General features: G+C 49.8%; 1 protein-coding gene across 3 annotated transcripts in view; it reads left to right on the top strand.

Moving 5' to 3' along the window:
* Window positions 1–18,966, top strand: part of DNAJC13 (DnaJ heat shock protein family (Hsp40) member C13) — a 2,820,731-nt gene that overhangs the window by 2,778,823 nt on the left and 22,942 nt on the right. The window contains exon 57 of one of the 3 annotated variants that reach the window (XM_069648715.1): window positions 12,533–12,640. The exons of the other annotated variants lie outside the window; for them this stretch is intronic. Coding sequence (XP_069504816.1) covers window positions 12,533–12,591 — 59 coding nt within the window. The 3' untranslated portion in view covers window positions 12,592–12,640. The remainder of the gene's footprint in view (window positions 1–12,532; window positions 12,641–18,966) is intronic. 3 annotated transcript variants of the gene reach the window in all.

Raw genomic sequence — 18,966 nt, 5'->3', positions numbered from 1 at the left:
ATGTGCGGACTGTGATTTGAATATGTCGATCACTGAGCCGCACAGGATTTGTCTTCTCAGCAAAAAACTTGAGGTCATTGAGTGCGGCTCCTGCCAATTCATGACCAGCAAGGTCTTGAAGGAGAGAAGATCTAAACTGACCCGAAATCGGTTGGTCTCCAAGTCTGTCTTCCACACCTTCGAAACAGAGGTCTTCTGAAGGTAGAAGCTCCTTTGGAGATACGTCTCCCGATCAGCTTAAGAAACGATCTCGACATTACAAGCCGTCAAGATCCAGGAGTGATTCCCATCACTCATTTGTCATCTAAGAAGTTGTCGAAGAAACAGCGCCATCGTTCCACGTCCTCTGACTCCTCGCCCAACAAGTATCGGTACGTTTTCCTGATAAGACCGCTTCTGCGGCCGAATGGGAAATGTTCAGAGCGCAATTATGTAGGTCTTTTCATAGACGGCTCCTCCTAATCTCTCGAAAGAGCCATATAAGGCTGTTGAACCCACTACGTATTCCGAGACCGGTAGGGGATCCTGCAAGGCTCTGATAAGCGCACCCAAGAGCTCAATCTGAAGACCTCTGGGATGTCATCTCGCATTGCGACAATCAGAGACTTCATCGAAGCAAAAGGCTTCTGTGACTTCCTCCTAAAAGGAGTAGAAGTCGAAGGGCACTTTGTCTACCTCGGAGATGAGTTGTAAACCCAAATCTAAGATTGATTTCTTCAGGTCCTTTGTGTCCATCTTTGAGGAAGATAATGTTGTACCCTTTGGGTATGAACATTCTGGAACTCGCAATATTCCTGAGCAGTTGGTCTTGGACCAATTCCAGCTTGAAGACATAGCCACTTGTCTGAAAATAAGCCAGTGGTCTGTATGCTTCTCCTGGCGTGGACTTTGACACTCCAGACATACTCTTTCAGCCTAGTGCAGTCTATAGAACGGTCATGAATGGGGTGATTGAGTATTTGGGTTGGGGACGTCCTGCTAAGGACATTACCCAGGATGACCTTATGGATATTCCCAGTAGAGGCCCTCCTAAGGAGCCTGTACTGCCCTTCCATACAGCATTTAAAAACTACATTTTAGAAAACTGGCAGAAACTAGACACCACTCCTGCTGTAAACAAGGAATTGATGAAGAAGTACAGGCTTCCTTCTGTTAACCCGGACCTCCTCTCCAGGCACCCTTCACCAGATAGTTTGGTGGTGCAGGCTGCTACTTCAGTCTCAAAGGGCTCAGCTTATCCGACCATCCCGCCCAGGAAGCGACGATAAAAAAATACGATTCACTGGCTCAGAGGGTATTCTCTGCTGGAAGCTTGCCACTGAAAGCCATTAATGCTTCTTGTGCTCTGGCGAAATACACCTATACATTATTTAATGTAATTTCCCAAGTGGCAGAGAATATTCCCAAAGGGGAAATGAGATGGTTTTAACAATCACATGAGTGATGGCAAGGAGGCTTCCTGCCAGTACCTTCAGTTAGGCCTTGATGTGTCACTGCGTTGGGCGGTGTATGGGTTTTAGTGCGGTGATAAGATTTGCATGGTTACGCAAGTCTGGGTTTGCCCCCAATGTCAAATCAGGGCTCCTGGACATGCCCTTCAATGGGTCCAACCTTTTTGGACCAAGCACAGACGACAGCTAGAAAAAGCTACAAGCTTCTAATGCTGCTGCAACATCGCTAGGGGCAGCCATCTTTCAGCCACAACGGCAACACCCGCCTGTGCAGGCCTGAAGAGGGTTTTCCTTTAGTTATTACTTTGGCCAAAAGGGAAGAGGTCAAGCTACCCAGAGAGGACAAAGGAGGTTCTCACGTGCCCCCAAAGGCCGTGGGGGACGGACTGCTCAGGCAGCCACCTCCTCACTGCCTTCTGCCACTGCCACAGTTCTAAAACCTCTGAGCACTTTGCTCACAGAACCCCAGTGGGATGCAGGTTGACCCGAGATCTGCAAGAATGGCATTGCCTTACTTCAGATACATGGGCACTGCAGACAGTGGCACCAGGCTACTGTCTCCCATTTCTACAAAGACCCCCAGATTGCCCCGCGACCAAGAAATCGCTTTGGGAACCATATCAACTCCTTCTACAGGAGATGGAGAAAGGTGCCGTGGAAAGGGGACTTGTAGCAGAACAATACCAGGGTTGGTACTCCACCATTTTTCTGGTTCCCATGAAAGACGGAGGACTACAACCCATCTTGGACTTGAGACGCTTGAATACGTTTCTCAGGATGAACGGATTCAAGAAGGTCACTCTTTCCCAGTTCCTACAGGCCCTTGAGCTCCTGGATTGGATGGTGTAACTCGATCTTCAGGATCCTTACTTTCTTGTGCCTACACATCCCAAGCACAGAAAGTACCGTAGGATTGACATTGGCAGTTCTCATTATGGCTTTCGAGCATTGCCTTTCGGAGTCACCTCTGCCCCAATGGCAGTGGTGGCAGCAAATCTAAGTAGGGGCGGGATTCACATTTTCCCCAACATAGACAATTGGTTGATCAAAGCTCATTCTCCCGAACAGTCTCTGGAACATCTCAACAGCACCTGCCACTCTCTCCACAAACTGGGCTTCTCCCTCAATGTCACAAAGTCCCAGGTGACACCTTCCCAGAAGCTGCAATTTATTGGAGCAGTCCTGGACTCTTCCTTGGGTTGAGCACTCAACATATCTTGCAGATGGTAAGAAGATTTCAGAAAGTCCAAAATCTACCGGCATTCGAATTTTTGAAGTTGTTTGGCCTCATGGCATCCTTCATTTCCCTGGTGCCAGAAACCCGCATAAGGATATGAGGTCCCGCCAGTGGGCCCTCAGATCCCAATGGTCACAATTCTCAGGCAGGATGACTTAACCTTCTTCAGGTCCCGAGCAAGGTAGCACAGGATCTCCTGTGGTGGGCCTGTGAGGAGAATGTGATGATAGCGAAATCTTTTTGTCAACCCTGGCCGCCGGTAACAGAAGTCACAGATTCGAACAGTAGTCAAATGAGCAATCTCGCGATCAGCTGTCTTTGGTCCCCATCAGAATCAAGACTACACAAAAACTTGTTAGAGCTGAGGGCGATCATACTGGAGCTGATGGACTTCTTGCCTTCCATACAGGAGAAGAATGTAGTGATAATGACAAACAACACACAAAAAAAAAAGATGGTGTAGGGTCACTACCGCTGTGCAGGGAGGCAATGCAGCTCTGGCTTTGGGCACTTGAAAATGGGATTTCCCTATCGGCTATTCGCCTAGCTGGAGAAGCGAATACTCTGGCAGACAAGCTGAGCTGGCAGAGCACGATCTCCCATGAATGGGAGTTAGCTCCGGTAGTCCTTCTAGAGATCTTTGCCCTTGGGGAAACCCCTCAAGTGGATCAGTTTGCGTTCAGTATCAACAGGAAATGCGACCTGTTGTGCTCCAGGGAATTTTCTCAGAGAGGAGCTCTGGGGAATGTGTTTGTAGTGAGCTGGGAATTTCCACTGTGTACGCATTCCCACCAGCCCCTGTCGTTCCATATATTATCAGGAAGATGAGGACGTTTAGGAAGTCAAGGATCCTGATTGCCCCAGATTGGGCCAGGAGGACGTGATACCTGGACCTTCAAGACATGTCCATCTGCCATCAATTTCGTCTTCCCCAGAGAGTGGACCTAGTCTCGCAAGAGGGAGGAGGTCTTCTTCACCCAGGAATCGGAACTCTGAACCATCATGCCTGGTTTGTGAGAGAAAAAGATTGGGACCTCCCGGAAGATGTGATGGAGGTGTTGCTTTTATCCATGACAGAATACCAGCAACAAAAGCATTACAGCGCTGCCATTGGAATAATTTTTGCATCTGGTGTAGATCTTGATCCTTTCATTTGCAATGCGCCTGCAGTGCTTTCTTTTTTTCTGCACCTAGCACGTCTGGGGCTGCAAGTGGCTACAGTCAAGAGATACCTGGCGGCGTTATCCATGTTTAACCACACACCAGAGCAAGGCTTTTACTTTAAGATTCCAATTGTCATACAATTTGTCAAAGGACTTGCACATACCTTCCCACCGGTCCATCCTCTGGGTCCGTCCTGGGATTTGAACCTAGTACTTCCTTTTTTAATGGGAGCTCCAATTGAACCTCTCCATACACCTATGTCCCGTCCCCTTTCCTCCATATTGTATGGGCGTCCCTCACTAGAGACGGGAACTGAACCTTTCTCACCAGAAAGAATTCTCTTCCCCTTTAAATTTAGATGCGCGTGGGGGCGGCGCTCCCCTAACTTTGCTCACCAGCGCCTCTCCTCAGTCCTCTTTTCTGCATCAACAGGAATGGACCACTTTCACCAGCGCTCCTGGGATAGGCCTCCGGCTTTGTAATTCAACGTGCTCTTCCACAGAGGAAGTTATTCTCCTTTTCTTTTTTCTCTTCCATTTGTCAGGTACTACTCTGTCCTCTGGTGCCACGCTCCTCCCCGGCGCATGGTGACGACGGCGGGTCTCAGCAGGTGTCCAGCCTGCCGGGTTCCTTCCGACGTATAACCCTCACGCACTCTGCCTATGGTGCCTTGGCCCAGACCACGGCTGGGACGGCTGTTCCACGTGCGATGCCTTGACTCTGCGCACTCTGAAGAATCGGTTGGCCAGGTGGAGAGAGCTCTTGGACAGAACACCTCCAGAGGACATAAAAGCATACGTCAAGAGAGAGACCAGGCCCAAGGTAGGTGCTCTGTTCTCCTCTGCACCCCATGTGGGCGACTCCTTCCCCAGAAAGCGCCCAAGCGGGATGGACCTCGCAGGTCTCGACCCGAGGTGCAGGGAAGGTCCGAACCATCGCTATTCAGCGTGCAGGTCGAGACTGGACCCAGCTCAGCCAGTACCATGCCTCAGGCACGTGATGTGGAGCAGGACAAAATGGCCGCTGGGCCAGACAAGATGGCAGCTCACCCGGCGCCTTATCCGATCAGAGATCAGGCAGGGGAGGGCACATTCAGATGGGACTGGGCAACGCCCGTTACCTGGTCCACGTCTTTTCCCTCCACTTCTCAGGGGAGGTGCGCATCCCCCAGTTTGGTGAGGCAGGGGTCGCCTAGGACACTGAAGCCGCAAGGCCCAGCCCGTACGCCCTTGGGCGCTCCTACACCCTCAGGTGCCCCGCCTGCTTGCGAGGATAGCTTCTTCGAGAAATTTCTCACCCTTATGAGATTGCCACAGATGGACACCCTCCTCAGGGGTGTAATCGGGGACATGCTCTCTCCAGTACTGCCGCAAGCTCCATCTGGGGTTCCGGCCTTGTGTCAGCAGCCCCTGGCACTGCCAGTCAGCATGCTACAGCTGCCAGCGCCCAGCACTCCTCCTGCACTCCCAGATCTGCAGGACACAGCGGCGGACACGGATGAGGAGAAAGAACTGGACACGCCGTTGTCAGCTAAAGCATTCCATGAGAGGCTGGCAGAGTATCTGGGCATACCTCAGCTTCAGGCGGAGCAGCCCAAAGTGGGGATCCTGGCCGGGGTGCTTACACTTCGTCCTCCCACGAGAACTGGCATCCCTCTTCAGAAGGACGTGGAATCATTTGCCAAAAATGGCTGGGTCAAGCCACACTCCACCCAGCCTACCAACAAGCGCCTGGGTGCCAAATACAAGCAGATGGAGGGGGATTCCCTCTTATTGTCGGTGCACCCCCAGCCACATTCCTCTGTTATAGCAGTGGCATCGCTATACTTCAAACCGCAGTCTTCCTCAGCAGCCTCCGCTTCTTCACTCCTGGCGAAGGAGGAAAAGCTGTTGGAGTGGTTTGGCAAGAAGATCTACTCAAATGCCACTCTCCACCTGCGTCAGGCCAACCCTGATGCCATGTTGGGTGCTGTTAACCAGAAATTGTGGCGGGAGATTGCAGACTTCCTTCCAGAGCTTCCTGCCCACAGCCAGGCACGGTTCAAGGCAGGGATGGCGAGGCGGAAATTGTGACCCAGGATATAATGGAGTCAACAGAGGCTCACATTGACACCTCGGGCAGAGCCATCTGTATTGCAACTGACATGAGGAATACGGCGTGGCTCAAGGCAATGAAATTCAACCCAGATGTGCCAGAACGCATCCTTGACCTGCCATTTGAAGGGGGAGACTTGTTCCACTCGACGACAGATGAGGAACTCGACAAGAAAAAGAATGGCTCCCAGACCGCTAAATCTTTGTCTATTTTAACAAAGGCCCCACCAAAGACTTACAGCCAGGCTCACCAACGCTTGGACAAGGGTCAGGCCTTTGGAGGCTTTAGGGGCTTCCAGGAGAGACGGTCAAGGGAACCTGACGGGTCTCCAAGCCAACACAGACGCAAACACAAGGCAGCTAACACAGGTTTTTTCCAGTCCCCCTCCTGAGCACCAACCTCAGAGGGAAAGAAGTTGTGACTGCTCCATCCGGATCCACGAGTCTCCGGTGGGGGGCAGGCTTACCCTTCATGTACACTCCTGGAGGACAAGGTTCGCAGACCCGTGGATCCTCTCAGTAGTGTCCACGGGTTTCCGGCCAATTCCTCCGTTTCCACCTTCCTCCCCTCCCTCAGATTGGGACGGCAACTCTGTTGGCAGAAATCCGCTCACTCATAGCGAGCCAGGCAGTGGAGGAAGTTCCAGCTTCACAGCGAGGCAGGGGCTTCTATTCCTGGATATTCACCATACACAAAAAGAACCAGGCTGGCCTAAGAGTTGTGTTGGAGCTTTCTTCCTTGAACCTTTCCTTTCCCCTCCAAAAGTTCAAGATGGTTACCCCAGCCTTCATTGCAGGGACTTTGTGCGGGGGAGACTGGATGTGCTCCCTGGATCTGAAGAATGCTTACCTTCACGTCCCGATCTGGGAACCCCATAGTTCTTTCCTACGGTTCAGGATCATGGGTTTACACTTTCAATACAGTTCTACCCTTTGGACTCAACTCTGCCCTGGGGGTCGTTACAAGGATAATGAACGCGGTGGCAGCTCTGCTCTGGGCGCAAGGCCACCACATTTATCCATACCTCGATGACTGGCTAGTCAGGGAGGGGTCCCATGAAGCAGTGCATCACATGGCCTCCGCTCTCATGCACACACTATAAGATCTGGGACTTTCGATCAATCTCAAGAAGTCACAGTTGCTGCCCACACAGACTCTGACATTTCTGGGTGTTATATGGGTTACGCGGACCAAGAGCATCTTCCCCTGAGCGGACAAGATCACAGTGATCAAGAGTGCCTCAGGGCATTTCCTCAGCAGAGCAGTAACCTCAGCCTTGTGGTACCAGCACCTGCTGGGAATAATGGTGGCATGCCTCCTCACTGTGCCGCATACGAGGAGCCAGTCAGCATAACACAGCATCTCGACCAGGACCTAGTCTGGTCGGGTACAGACACAAATCTGCTGGTAGGCAGGCCATTCCGGCAGCCATTACCACAGATAACCTTTACCACAGACTCGTCCCTAGAAGGATGGGATGGGCTACCCTGGACAACCACAGCGTCAATTGAGTTTGGTGTCGTCAGGAGCAGCTGGAGCACATCAACTGGCTCAAAATGATCTGGCTTGCTCTCAAAGCTTTTCTCCCCATGGTCAGCAGCAGATCGGTCTGTATCCAAACAGACAGCTCCACCTGCAGGTATTACATCAACAAGCAGGGCCCTCTGCAGGCTTTCGATCGACATCTGGAAGTGGGTACTGTCGATCAACATTCACTTGTCAGCGGTCCACCTTCCTGGGGAATCCAACCTGGAAGCAGTCCGGCTCATGCTGGGGATGGACAACTACGAGTGGCAGTTGAGCAAGAAAGTCCTCCAAGGGCTCTTCAGCAGGTGGGGCCACCCTCAGGTGGACCTTTTCGCCACCAGTGCCAACAGGAGAGGCCCCAGTTCGACTCGTGGCTGGGGCAGGGCAGGGGCCTGTTGGGCGACGCATTGCAGACCCTGTGGAACAAAATGAGCGCCTACGCCTTTCCTTCCACTCCCCTGGTTCACAAGGTCATCTGCAGGGTCAGGGTGTCTCGGAGCCTTTGGCTCATCTTGAAAGCACCATGGTGGCTCGCAAGACCCTGATTCCCGGAACATCTCTCTGTCGTATCAGCCCCCGGTACACCTCCCCGTGGGTCCGGCCCACTTGCTCACCCAGCAGAGGGGCACAGTGGTTCACCCTGCTATGCAAAAGTTAGGCCTCGCAGCTTGGTTCCTGAACAGGTTACCCTCAAGCATCTGCACCTGTCATGGGATAACCTGGCTATCATACAAAGGGCTAGAAGCGACTCCACCAGGAGTCATTACAAGAGCAAGTGGACCAGGTTCTGTCACTGGGCAGAAACAATGGAGGTTAAACCATTAACATGCTAGTTGTATGATGTTCTGTCTTTCTCTGCGCATCTGGCTTATTCCGGTGTGCCTGAATTACACCTGTAACTGGCGGCCATAGGGGCCCTACAAGAACACTGGTGATGACATATTTTCATCCTCCAACCCAGTGGTTAAGAGACACCTGGCTGGTCTAACCAAGTTATATCTACCTGTCAAACAGCCACATCCGGTCTGGGAAGTTAACGTGGTGCTGGGCGCACTGGTGCACAAATCCTTTGAGCCCATGGCATCTGCGCACATCAGGCTGGGTACCATTAAGACAGCCCTACTGGTGGGCCTTACATTGGCACACTGTATCAGCGAAATTCAGGCCCTGGTGGCTTCAGAGCCATATACAACATTTCACTGTGACAAGGTGGTGCTTCGAACGCACCTAGCCTTTCTTCCTAAGATAGTTTCCTCCTTTCACCTAAACGAGGAGATAGTACTCCCAACATTCTTTGCAGACCCAAAGGATGAGGCTCAGAAGGTATTGCACTGTCTGGATGTCAGAGGAGCTCTTAAGATTTTATCTGGACAGGACTAAAAGCTTCTCTAAATCAGATGCACTGTTCATCACTTTTGGATGATCAAAACCAGGCTGTCAAGCATTCAAAGCTTCCATTGCAAGGTGGATGGTTATGGCCATCAAGGCGGCATATGTGGGGCAGCACAAGCCTTTGCCAGCAAATATGCATGCCCATGCCATCAGAGCCACGGCTGTGGCTTTCCAGAGACACGTCACATGGCAGCCGATCATCAAGACGACTAAGCGGGCTACCCTCTCTGCGTTTTACAAGCACTACTGCTTGGATGCCAGCGCCAGGTCTGATGTAGCATTTGGCCAGGCAGTCTTGAAGAGATTATTTTCTTGAGGGGCAGCTCTCCTCCCTTCAATTGTAATCACCCATACAGTATGGAGGAAACTGGACGGGACACTGCAGTGACTAACGTACTCCTTGTCCCCTTTCCTCCTTTCGTCCCACCATCCTCCCACGTAATAAACCTGTCTCATTAGGCAATTGTAATATTGTTGACGCGTCGATGAGGACTGAAGAGTGGTGCCAATGGGCGGAGTCAGGGGAGCGCATGCCCCTGCACGCATCTAAATGTAAAGGGGAAGAAAAACATTTCTGGTGAAAAAGGTTCAGTTTCCGTCCCTACCAATGGACACCCATACATTACCACTCTCATCAATGCCTCTTTCAAATCTGGAATAGTTCCTGACAATCTTAAAGACGCTTGGGTCATTCCACTCCTTAAAAAACCTACGCTTGACCCAGCTAACCCGTCTAATTACAGACCAATAACGACGGTACCTTTCCTATTAAAAATACTGGACAGAGCAGCCTACCTACAAATACAGGCTTATCTAGAAACCAACAATCTCCTAGGGCTCAGGCAATCAGGCTTCCGACCAAGACACGGTACGGAAACTGCACTTATTGACCTTACCACTCAGATCCAAACCTTGAAAGACCATGGCAAACTTGCACTCCTTTTATTGCTTGACCTGTCAGCAGCGTTTGATTTGGTTAACCATCAAACACTTTGCCAACACCTGAAATCTGCAGCACACTTTTCAGATGCAGCCACGGCATGGATCAGCTCCTTCCTGGCGAACAGAACTATGAGGGTCTTCTCTCCCACAGATTCCGCCGAGCCGGCCCAAGTACCTTGTGGTGTCCCGCAAGGCTCATGCGTGTCCCCGACACTTTATAATATATTCACGAAACCCCTTTTCGATATCCTAGACTATCTGGGTGTCACGTATACCAACTACGCGGACGACACCCAGATACTCTTTCCTATCACGGGTGACTACGAAATAGACAGCACGACCCTCAATGAAATCTACTCCGTTATACAAGCATGGATGGCACACCATGGCTTGTGTCTTAATGACGATAAAACCGAGCTGATTATCTTGGGCACTCATGCCAAACTTAAAAACCTCAATCCTTCATTCAAAGCATTTACCATAGATGGCAATCTCATCCCAGTCTCTAATAACACTAAAACTCTTGGTATTTACATCGATGCTACCTTATCCCTCTCTAAACAAACTAACGCAGTAGCGTCATCAGCTGCCTACACCTGCAAGCTTATCACTGCATGCAGACCATTCATCTCCGCACCTAACTGTATCACTCTAGCGAGAGCTCTAGTCCTCTCCAAAATAGACTACTGCAACGCCCTTTACTTGGGCACCAGCCATAAAAATATGAATAAACTACAAGTAGTCCAAAACAATGCAATCAGAGCTGCCCTGAACATCCCCAAAAAAGCACACATATCTGAGACTAGACGTAACCTACGCTGGCTCCCTGTCAAGCACAGAATATCACTGAAAACACTTGCCCTCACACACAAAGTCAGGGCTAACCTTGCTCCAGCATACCTCACTAACCACTTCACACCACACTCCGCCTTGAGACCTCTTAGAGCAGCCCAAACTAACACCTTGACCATACCAAGATTTAAACTCCTCAACTCGGGTGGAGCTAGCTTCCCAGTACAAGCTTCCAAACTATGGAACACCATCCCCCCACATCTACGCGCAGAACCCTCATTCAACCGGTTCAAACATAGCACGAAGTGTTGGCTCCTTAACACGGACTCCTGACAGCTTAACTTCTGCACATGCACTTGCTTATTATGCCAGTTCCCACCTGTAACCATTTTGGAACCTGGCCGACCGTATTGTTTTGATTGCACACTTATGTAACTGTAACCTTCCTGCAACTGTAACTGTAACGTAACTTTGTTTAACTGCTCCCCTGTAACCAGTTCTACCTTACGCGCCCATATGCCCCAGGGCCTGGCTGCGCTTTATAAATAAACTAAATACAAATACAAAATACAAATACAGTATGAAGGAAAGGGGACTATGGACTAGGAGTAAGTTAGTCACTAGGGTGAGTAATTTATAATTTCTTGTCCCCTCAGTTTTCAGAGTTAAACTATCTTTTTGGTAGCCATCACTTCTACTTGCTACGTGAGTGAGCAATAAGCCTTGTCATGCAAACCACCATTTACTACATTCTCCAAGGAGAAGGTAGAGTTTGTCCCGCCTTCCTTTCCATGGTGTTTTCTGAATTCCATCTGACACAGAGGGTAACTTTACCAGCTTTTTATCCACCTCCTCCCCCTTCTAAGGATCGTGTTACACAGGGTTGACCCGAAAAGAGCTATTAGCTTCTGCATTTCTATGGTGGCAAATGTCAGGCAAGATGGCCAACTGTTTATTGGTTATACCAGCCATAGGCTAGGCCAAGCCGTGACCAAACAAACTTTAACGTGTTGGATCATCCTATGCATTTCGAAGTGCTACTCCATTGAGTCAAAAGATGCCCTTGAAAACTTAAGAGCCCATTCCACCAGGGGATTGGCAACCACTTTGGCTCTCCAAAGAGGTATTCCAGTGTAGGACATTTACAATGCTGCAACTTGGTCCTCACTCCACGCTTTCTCAAAGCATTATTGCTTGGAGACTGAGTCTGGCCAGGAAGCACGATTTGTAAGAGCGGTTCTGCACAATATTAATCAATAATCGGAAATATTACACACAAATTCTACTTCTCCCACCTCCATGTACAATACTGTATGGGAGTCTACATGTACAATACTGTATGGGAGTCTAACTAAAATGAGGAATCCGTGGGAGGACACAATCCATTAGAAGAACAAATTACTTAACCTATTAATGTTCTTTCTACTGGATGTTCCTCCCACAGATTCCTCATCACCCTCCCAGCCTACCCCTCTGACTGTGGGTGAATGTTTTAATATACTTTGGTTTCAATGCACATGCAGGTTATATAACCCTCCAGTCGGCTGTGCAGAAAGAGGGGAAAAACGAGAACTGAGACAACGGGCACGTTGCGTGCTATTCATACTAGCATCAACATCCAGCTGGCTATGGGAATGGTAACCGTCCTGGGACATCGACTCGATGTTGCACCTCGCCCCCGGCTGTCGATTTCTTTTTTAGAACCTGCAAAGCAGGATTTGGAAATATCTAAGATAAGGAATCGGTGGAATGAACATCCACTAGAAAGAACAATACCAGGGGTAAGTAATTTGTTCTTCTCTAACAAATGTCAACCTGTGGGTTGTTATCCATATATCCATTCCAGAATTCGAACTTTGGTCTCTTCTTTTTTTTCTAACTGCTTTGCTGTCTGCTTTTCCTTGCTGCTTTATTTTTCTGTTTTTCCCTTCAGGTGTCTCTCCTTCCTTTCTAGCTGGCAGCAGTCCCCTTCATCTCAGAAGTGGGCTCTAGATCTGTTCTGCTGGCAGCTTGCTTACCTCTGTGTAGCTCTCTCAAAAAGGTAGATATCACTTTGCTAAAGCATGCTGCGCCTGTTGCTCTTCTTTCCCTAAAACTGCTAATTGTGCTTGTGTCTACGTACTCTACCTTTCAAAATAAAAGTACCTCTGTGTGTCTTTTTTAAGGTGAATGAATGCCCATGTTCTAACTTGCTTGTTGCCTTCATTAGCATGTCTTTCCAAACACTTTTCAAATGGCTTTCTCTTCTGGTGGGTCATGGTATGCAGCAATGTGTGCACACATATCAAATAAACCCAAATATTTGCAAGTCAGGGGGAAGCTTATTTTGTTGCCGGTGCTATCATGCACATTTAATAGTAAATATGCCACACAAGTCTGTTTAAAAGAAATATTAAGTTGTGATGGAAGCAGCAGTGCAACCAGCTATCCCTTTACATGGATTGAGTCGCTATTCTGACCTAAGAGAATGTTGCTTTTTTAAATCTCTGTTTTATGCTGAGCTCCTTGCAGTATAAATGCATTTCTAATGGTTTCTTTCCTCTCAAAGATTCTTCACATATGATATTCTATCTTCAGCTCCAGCTGCCTTTGGAAATGTTTTTGCTCACTGTGGGTGCAGCTTGGCTTTGCATTGGCTCAGCTTGGCACGGTTAAGTGTCTCATGCAGGATGCAAAGTCTGGGCCAGTTTATGTGGAGCAGCCACGCCCCAATACCTCAGTTCCTTTTTTCTCCATACTCTGTATGCTTTGGGAACCCCATTTAGCTCGCTAACCTTTCTACTCTGTCATGCCTAAACCCTATGAAGGACCAAGGTTTTGAGCCTTATTCAGATTTTGTGAGGCAGATGTCTGTCATGGACCCCTACAAAACTTGCCTGGGGAAGGGCCGCAATCCACAGGATTGTGGGTCATGCCATTCGATGCATCCAAAGCATGCATCAAGGGAACAAGCCGCAAAACATTTCACCTACTGCCGCAAGGGTGGCACAAGGTCGCCTTCAAGTATCCGGGCACAGGGAGGGTGTAGTTGGTAGAATGGATGAGGAAAAGGTTACTCAGTCTGAGAGAATGAGAAGCAGCAGCAGCACAGGAAGAAGGCCTGCTTCCCTAGTGACACATCAAACCCCTCACTCTTCTTCATCCTCACAAAAGTAGAGTCATCACGCAAGAGATTATTTAGAGGACTCGACTCATTCGTGTCAAGTACGCTTCCTAAGGCTTAGGAATCCTCTTCACCGTAGGAGTGCGCGGACCTCTTCATTAACCATGGAAACCTAAACTTTCTGCCTTGTCCAAATCGAAAATTCAATCAGAATTATGTGACATTCTGGATGATGCCCAAAGAAGGAAGACACTCCTGTCCTTCAATATGGCAGTGGAGGCCCCTGTGCTGGAGGACTGGGAAAAGTCTTCTTCTGCTCCCCAATGGACAGAGCGGTCTAAGAAGCACTGTCCCGCACCATCAGCTCCAGGGTTTCTATCCGTACATGCCTCCCCCGAGAGCTTGGTGGTTCTAGCCATAACAGCCAATTTGAAGAACTCCATCTTCACTTCTTTTTCACCTGATCGGGAAAGTAAGAGACTTGATGCCTGGGGGAAGAATGTATTTGCGTCAGGCAGCCTTGCCCTATGTTTTGTAAATGCCTTAAGGTACCTGTCCAAGCTCCGAGCCTCAACACGGCTGAAAAGCTGCCAACCCGCCCCGCCAGTGACTCAAGATAGTTTTTTTTCCTCCCAACCCCACTTAACTTCTGATTTCTCATTCTGGTCCCAGCGCGTCCGCTCTCGATGGCTGCCATGCAAAGGGAAAACAGACTCCCTTTTCCCTTTCTGGGCGGCCATATTCTTTACCATTTTATTTATTTTTTATTTAAATAAAAACACTGCAGCGTTTCGGGACAGAAAAAAATGTGTTTAGTACCCCGGTCTTGCGGGCTGGGATACTAATAACAATATGCCCCTCGCGGCGTGGGCCTTACCGAGTCCAGTAATGCCCCGGGGCCTTTGTTTAAGGCCCTCGCAACTATAGGCCCCGGGGCATTACCGGACTTGGTAATGCCCCTGCCGCTCAGAGCATATTGCTTAAATATTATCCCCATAATTAATGTTGCCAAACATATAGTCGCTGGGAAACGGCATAGGTGACATTACTTATGGGGATAATAAATGGGGTAAATGGGAGTGGGAGTTGCTGGTGTGTCCCCCGCAGGTTCCATATGGTAATATCGCTGCCATTCTTGTATGGCGACATTTTTGCGGGGATATTATCACATTGGAAGTACTGAAGGTTCACGGTGGGCCAGCTCAAAGTCCTGCTGTTCAGTCTTACTTCAGCTCTCAGGTTTTTCACCAAGCTGCTAGCAGTGGGGGTGGCTCGCCTCAAGATGGGGAGGACATTCATGTCTTTGCCTACCTGGATAACTGGCTCATCCGAGCTCACTCCCCAGGTCTAATGATGGAGCATCTTCTCTGCACAAGCAGTCTGTTGCACAGCATGGGCTTTTCCCTGAAAAAGTCTCTGGTTTCGCCGTCCCAGTCTCTTCGATTTACCAGGGCAGTCTTGGACACCCGACTGGGCAGGGCTTTCCCACCTGAGGACCAAGTGGTGAACATCATTCAGGTGCTCAATGTCCTTCGATCTCGGATGAGCCCTGCCTTAGCCTTTCGGACCCTACTGGGGCTCATGGCCTCCTGTATCTTTGTGGTTCTGGAGGCGAAGCTGCACGTGACATCGCTTGAGTGGCTTCTCTGCTGCCAATGGGTGCAGTTTCAATGCAACATGCCAGATTTCTTGCAGGTTACGGACCAGGTGGCTCACGCCCTTGCATGGTAGGCTGTGAGAGACAACTTGCTGAGAGACGCGGCGTTTTGTCAGCCTTGGCCCCAGTTGACTGTCAATAATGCATTTCTAATGGGCTTGAGCACTTACCTGTTGGACCTGGTTGCAAGCGTACTGTGGTCTCATGCAGTCTCTTGTGAGCACTTCAATCTGCTGGAGCTGAGAGCGATCTGGCTAGCCTAGTCTCTTTCCACACCTTGGTGCAGCACAAGACTGCTGGTCCTGGCGGACGACACAGTTGCCAACAAACAAACAAACAAAGTGGTATGGGTAGTGTGGGGGCCTTGCCGCTATGCAAAGAAGCAATTTGGCTGTGGTTCTGGGCTCTGCAGAACAGCGTCTCTCTGACTGCTGCCCATCTTGCCAGGAGAAAGAATTTCACGGCGGATGCCTTGAGCAGGCAGAATTTGGCTTCCCACAAGTGGGAGCTCTGTCGGGAAGTTCAGGAAGACATCTTCTCACTTTGGGGGACTCCTCAAGTGGACTTCTTCACTTCCACTGTCAACAGGAAGTGTTAGTTGTTCTACTCCAGGGAATGTCCTCATCCGGGAGCTCTGAGGGAGGCGCTGACGGTCAAGTGGACATTCAACCTCCTTTATACGTTTCCACCAATCCCTGTCATTCCGCTAGTACTAAGGAGACTGTGCGTGTTCTGGACCAGGCTGATCCTAATTGCTCCGGATTGGGCCTCGTTGGGCCTGGAGAAAGTGGTACCAAGAGTTGCTGGACATGCTGCCCTCCCTGGCGCCTCCCGAGGAGAGCGAATTTGCTCGGAAGGGTGGGCTCTTCATCCGAACCTCAGCAGCCTGAACCTTCATGCTTGGCTTCTAAGAGACTGATATACAGGGACAGGGACTTGTCAGACAATGTCATGGCTGTTTGCCTGTCAGCCCAGAGACCTGCTACGAAGTCCATTTATGCCTGCAGGTGTGATGTAAATTCTTGACTTCGTGCCTGGAGAAGGTCATGGATCCTTTACATTGTCCTTTATCCCCCGTGTAGAATTATCTGCTGTCCTTGGCCCAAGCAGGCCTGCGAATTGGCACTGTTAAAGGTTACATCACTGCTTTTTTGGTTTTTAGAGAGGTCTCCGGACCAGCGCTTGTTCTTCACAATCCCCACTGTTCTGCAGTTCTTGCGGGGTTTGTTGAACTGGTTTTCCTCCCCAGCAGTGACCAAGCAGTTCGGGCTGGACTGCCACTTTTGGGGTGGGACCAATCCTGATTTGCATCTGGTCTTTTCCCTTTTGTAAAAGCTGGGCAGGCGAAGAACGATGGTCTGGAGGGTTGCCCAGAGCAATGCCGGAGGTGAAGATTAATTATAAACCTTCAAGACATCACCTCTTTTGTTTTGCTCCATTCCTCCTCCGACGGTTGTCTCTGGGTCATCTTATTACTGGTCTGGTCCTTCTCAACCCCCTACCCACACCCCACACCCTGCACCCAATGCAAGCTTACGTTTGAACACCAAGTGAGGGAGTGGGGTCCAGAATTGTTAATGAGATGCACCAGGCAAAGCCCCCTTTCCTGTGTATGTTCTACATCCGTTAGCTCCTGTTGGTGCCAGAATATGGCCCATTAGTTGCATCAGTTGCACAGTGTATTTGTTTACTGAAGTTTTATAATGCAAGATATGGCATCAAAGTTCAGGGCAAAAACAGGGTTGGGTGGGGGAAAAGGTGGCCTAACGTGTTGCACAAGGCTGCATTCCTGCAACTAAAACATTCATGCAGTAAATACATTTCACTCAACTTTTTGTTCATATTGTGAGGGGTCAGTAATGCGAGGCGTACAACTGCTTGTAGTTTTCTCAGTATTTGACATTTTATTAATGAAAGAAAATGCAAAGAAAACTAAGCCTACTCTACCAGGGAGTTCTCTACCTATTCTAGGTTCTAAAGGAAAATCATATACAAAACTGTCCCTCACACTAAACAACAAAACATTCAAAGTAAACAATAAACAACATAAATAAATGATTACCAAATAACTAATGACTTCCACTGGTCCTAGGTAGATCCCTTTCCCAGGCATGTCCAAAGTCAATCTCTCACAAAGAAAAGTAGTCTTGAACCAGTTCTTGAAAGTTCCAAAAGAAACAAAAGTTCACCCAAACAAAAATCCATGGGTAACAGTTCTTTCTCCGTTAGTTGAAAAGTTCCCTTTCCACAAAGAAAACAGCACCACTGATAATCCTTGATAATCTCCTTACAGGATTGACTTGACAAAGTTTGAAACAAAAGTACCACTTCTGGGGGGGCGCTGTTGCACCCCGACTTAGTGGTGGCTCTTGTTTAGAGCTCCGGATGCAGAGGCCAACTTGATCTGAAACCTTCCTGCTTTTAATAATACTGAGAACCCTCGCAGCAGGAATTGCTTCGGGCACATATGTATTGTTTCCCAGCTTTGATTGGTGACCGCTGGACCAGGTGTAAGGTGCCTGCACCCCACCGCGTGTGAGGGACGATACACGCTGCATGTCGGCTCCCTGCCGATGGACTTCGGAAGTCCACCGACTTGTTCCACATACCCAGGACTGCCCTCCTCGTCCCGCCTCGGGAGCACCAGCTGCAGTGTTGCGCCTAGGTGATCGGAGCAATGCCCAGCCACCGATTCAATCTCTCGAACCACGGGATCCAGGTAAGGCTACTTGCTGCAGTGTTCACTTCGTGCCTGGAGGCGCGCCTGCAGTGGTTCTGTTGCCCGGGACTGCTACGTACCACTGCTGCCATCACTGGAAATGAAATGAGGGACGCCTTGACCCCTCTGCGCCGGCCCGACTGCTGTCTTCCACTGTTGCACAACATTAAAGCAGACAAGGCCGGTGGCTACAGCAGATCTTCTTGAATCAACAGAGTTGGGTGTAATTTCTGTTCCGCTTGGCCGCCAGCGACCGTTTCTGCAGCAGGCTCTCTCCACCCCTATGCTTGACATTGGGACATCAGCTGCTTCATGACCTCGCCTCATCAAGAGACCCCAAACTAGGGTGGCGGTGCCCCAGGCTAACACGAGCAACACTGGGCGCACTCCTCACAGCACTGTCCATCCTCACGCTGAGAGTGGTGGGACCTTAACTGAAGCTTCTACGGTCTCCAGGGTGCTTCCTGCTCCCAGGGCCTTTCCAACTTGCCCCACCACCCTCTCTGGACCCGGCGCTGCCGATCAAGCGGCCACATGATCCAGCTAGTTCATCGTTTGGTAGCCCACCGCTACATCATAATTGGCAATTGAAGGACTCAACGTCATCCTGTGCCTACAATAACCCACACTACGCTGAGGCCTTGCCCTGCTGCCTTGTACTGGACCCCTCCACAAATACGGGCCTGTCTATACGGGCGAGCCCCGACCGAAACCACTACTCCTACTTCGCTGTAGTGCGCCATATTGTCCATGCGGCCGGCCCGTGCTCGCAACAGCTGCCTCTTTGTGGGTGGTATAGGGGCCTATTCTACCTGGGCTAGGGGGGTGAACTCACTCACCGCTCTGTTCGACCTTGCGTCGGTGATTTGACTCTACCCCAACCCACTT

Source organism: Ambystoma mexicanum, chromosome 2q, assembly GCF_040938575.1.
Source record: "Ambystoma mexicanum isolate Mex_15411 chromosome 2q, UKY_AmexF1_1, whole genome shotgun sequence".
In the NCBI taxonomy this organism is placed as follows: Eukaryota; Metazoa; Chordata; class Amphibia; order Caudata; family Ambystomatidae; genus Ambystoma; species Ambystoma mexicanum.
This window is presented reverse-complemented; position numbering and strand designations above follow the sequence as displayed.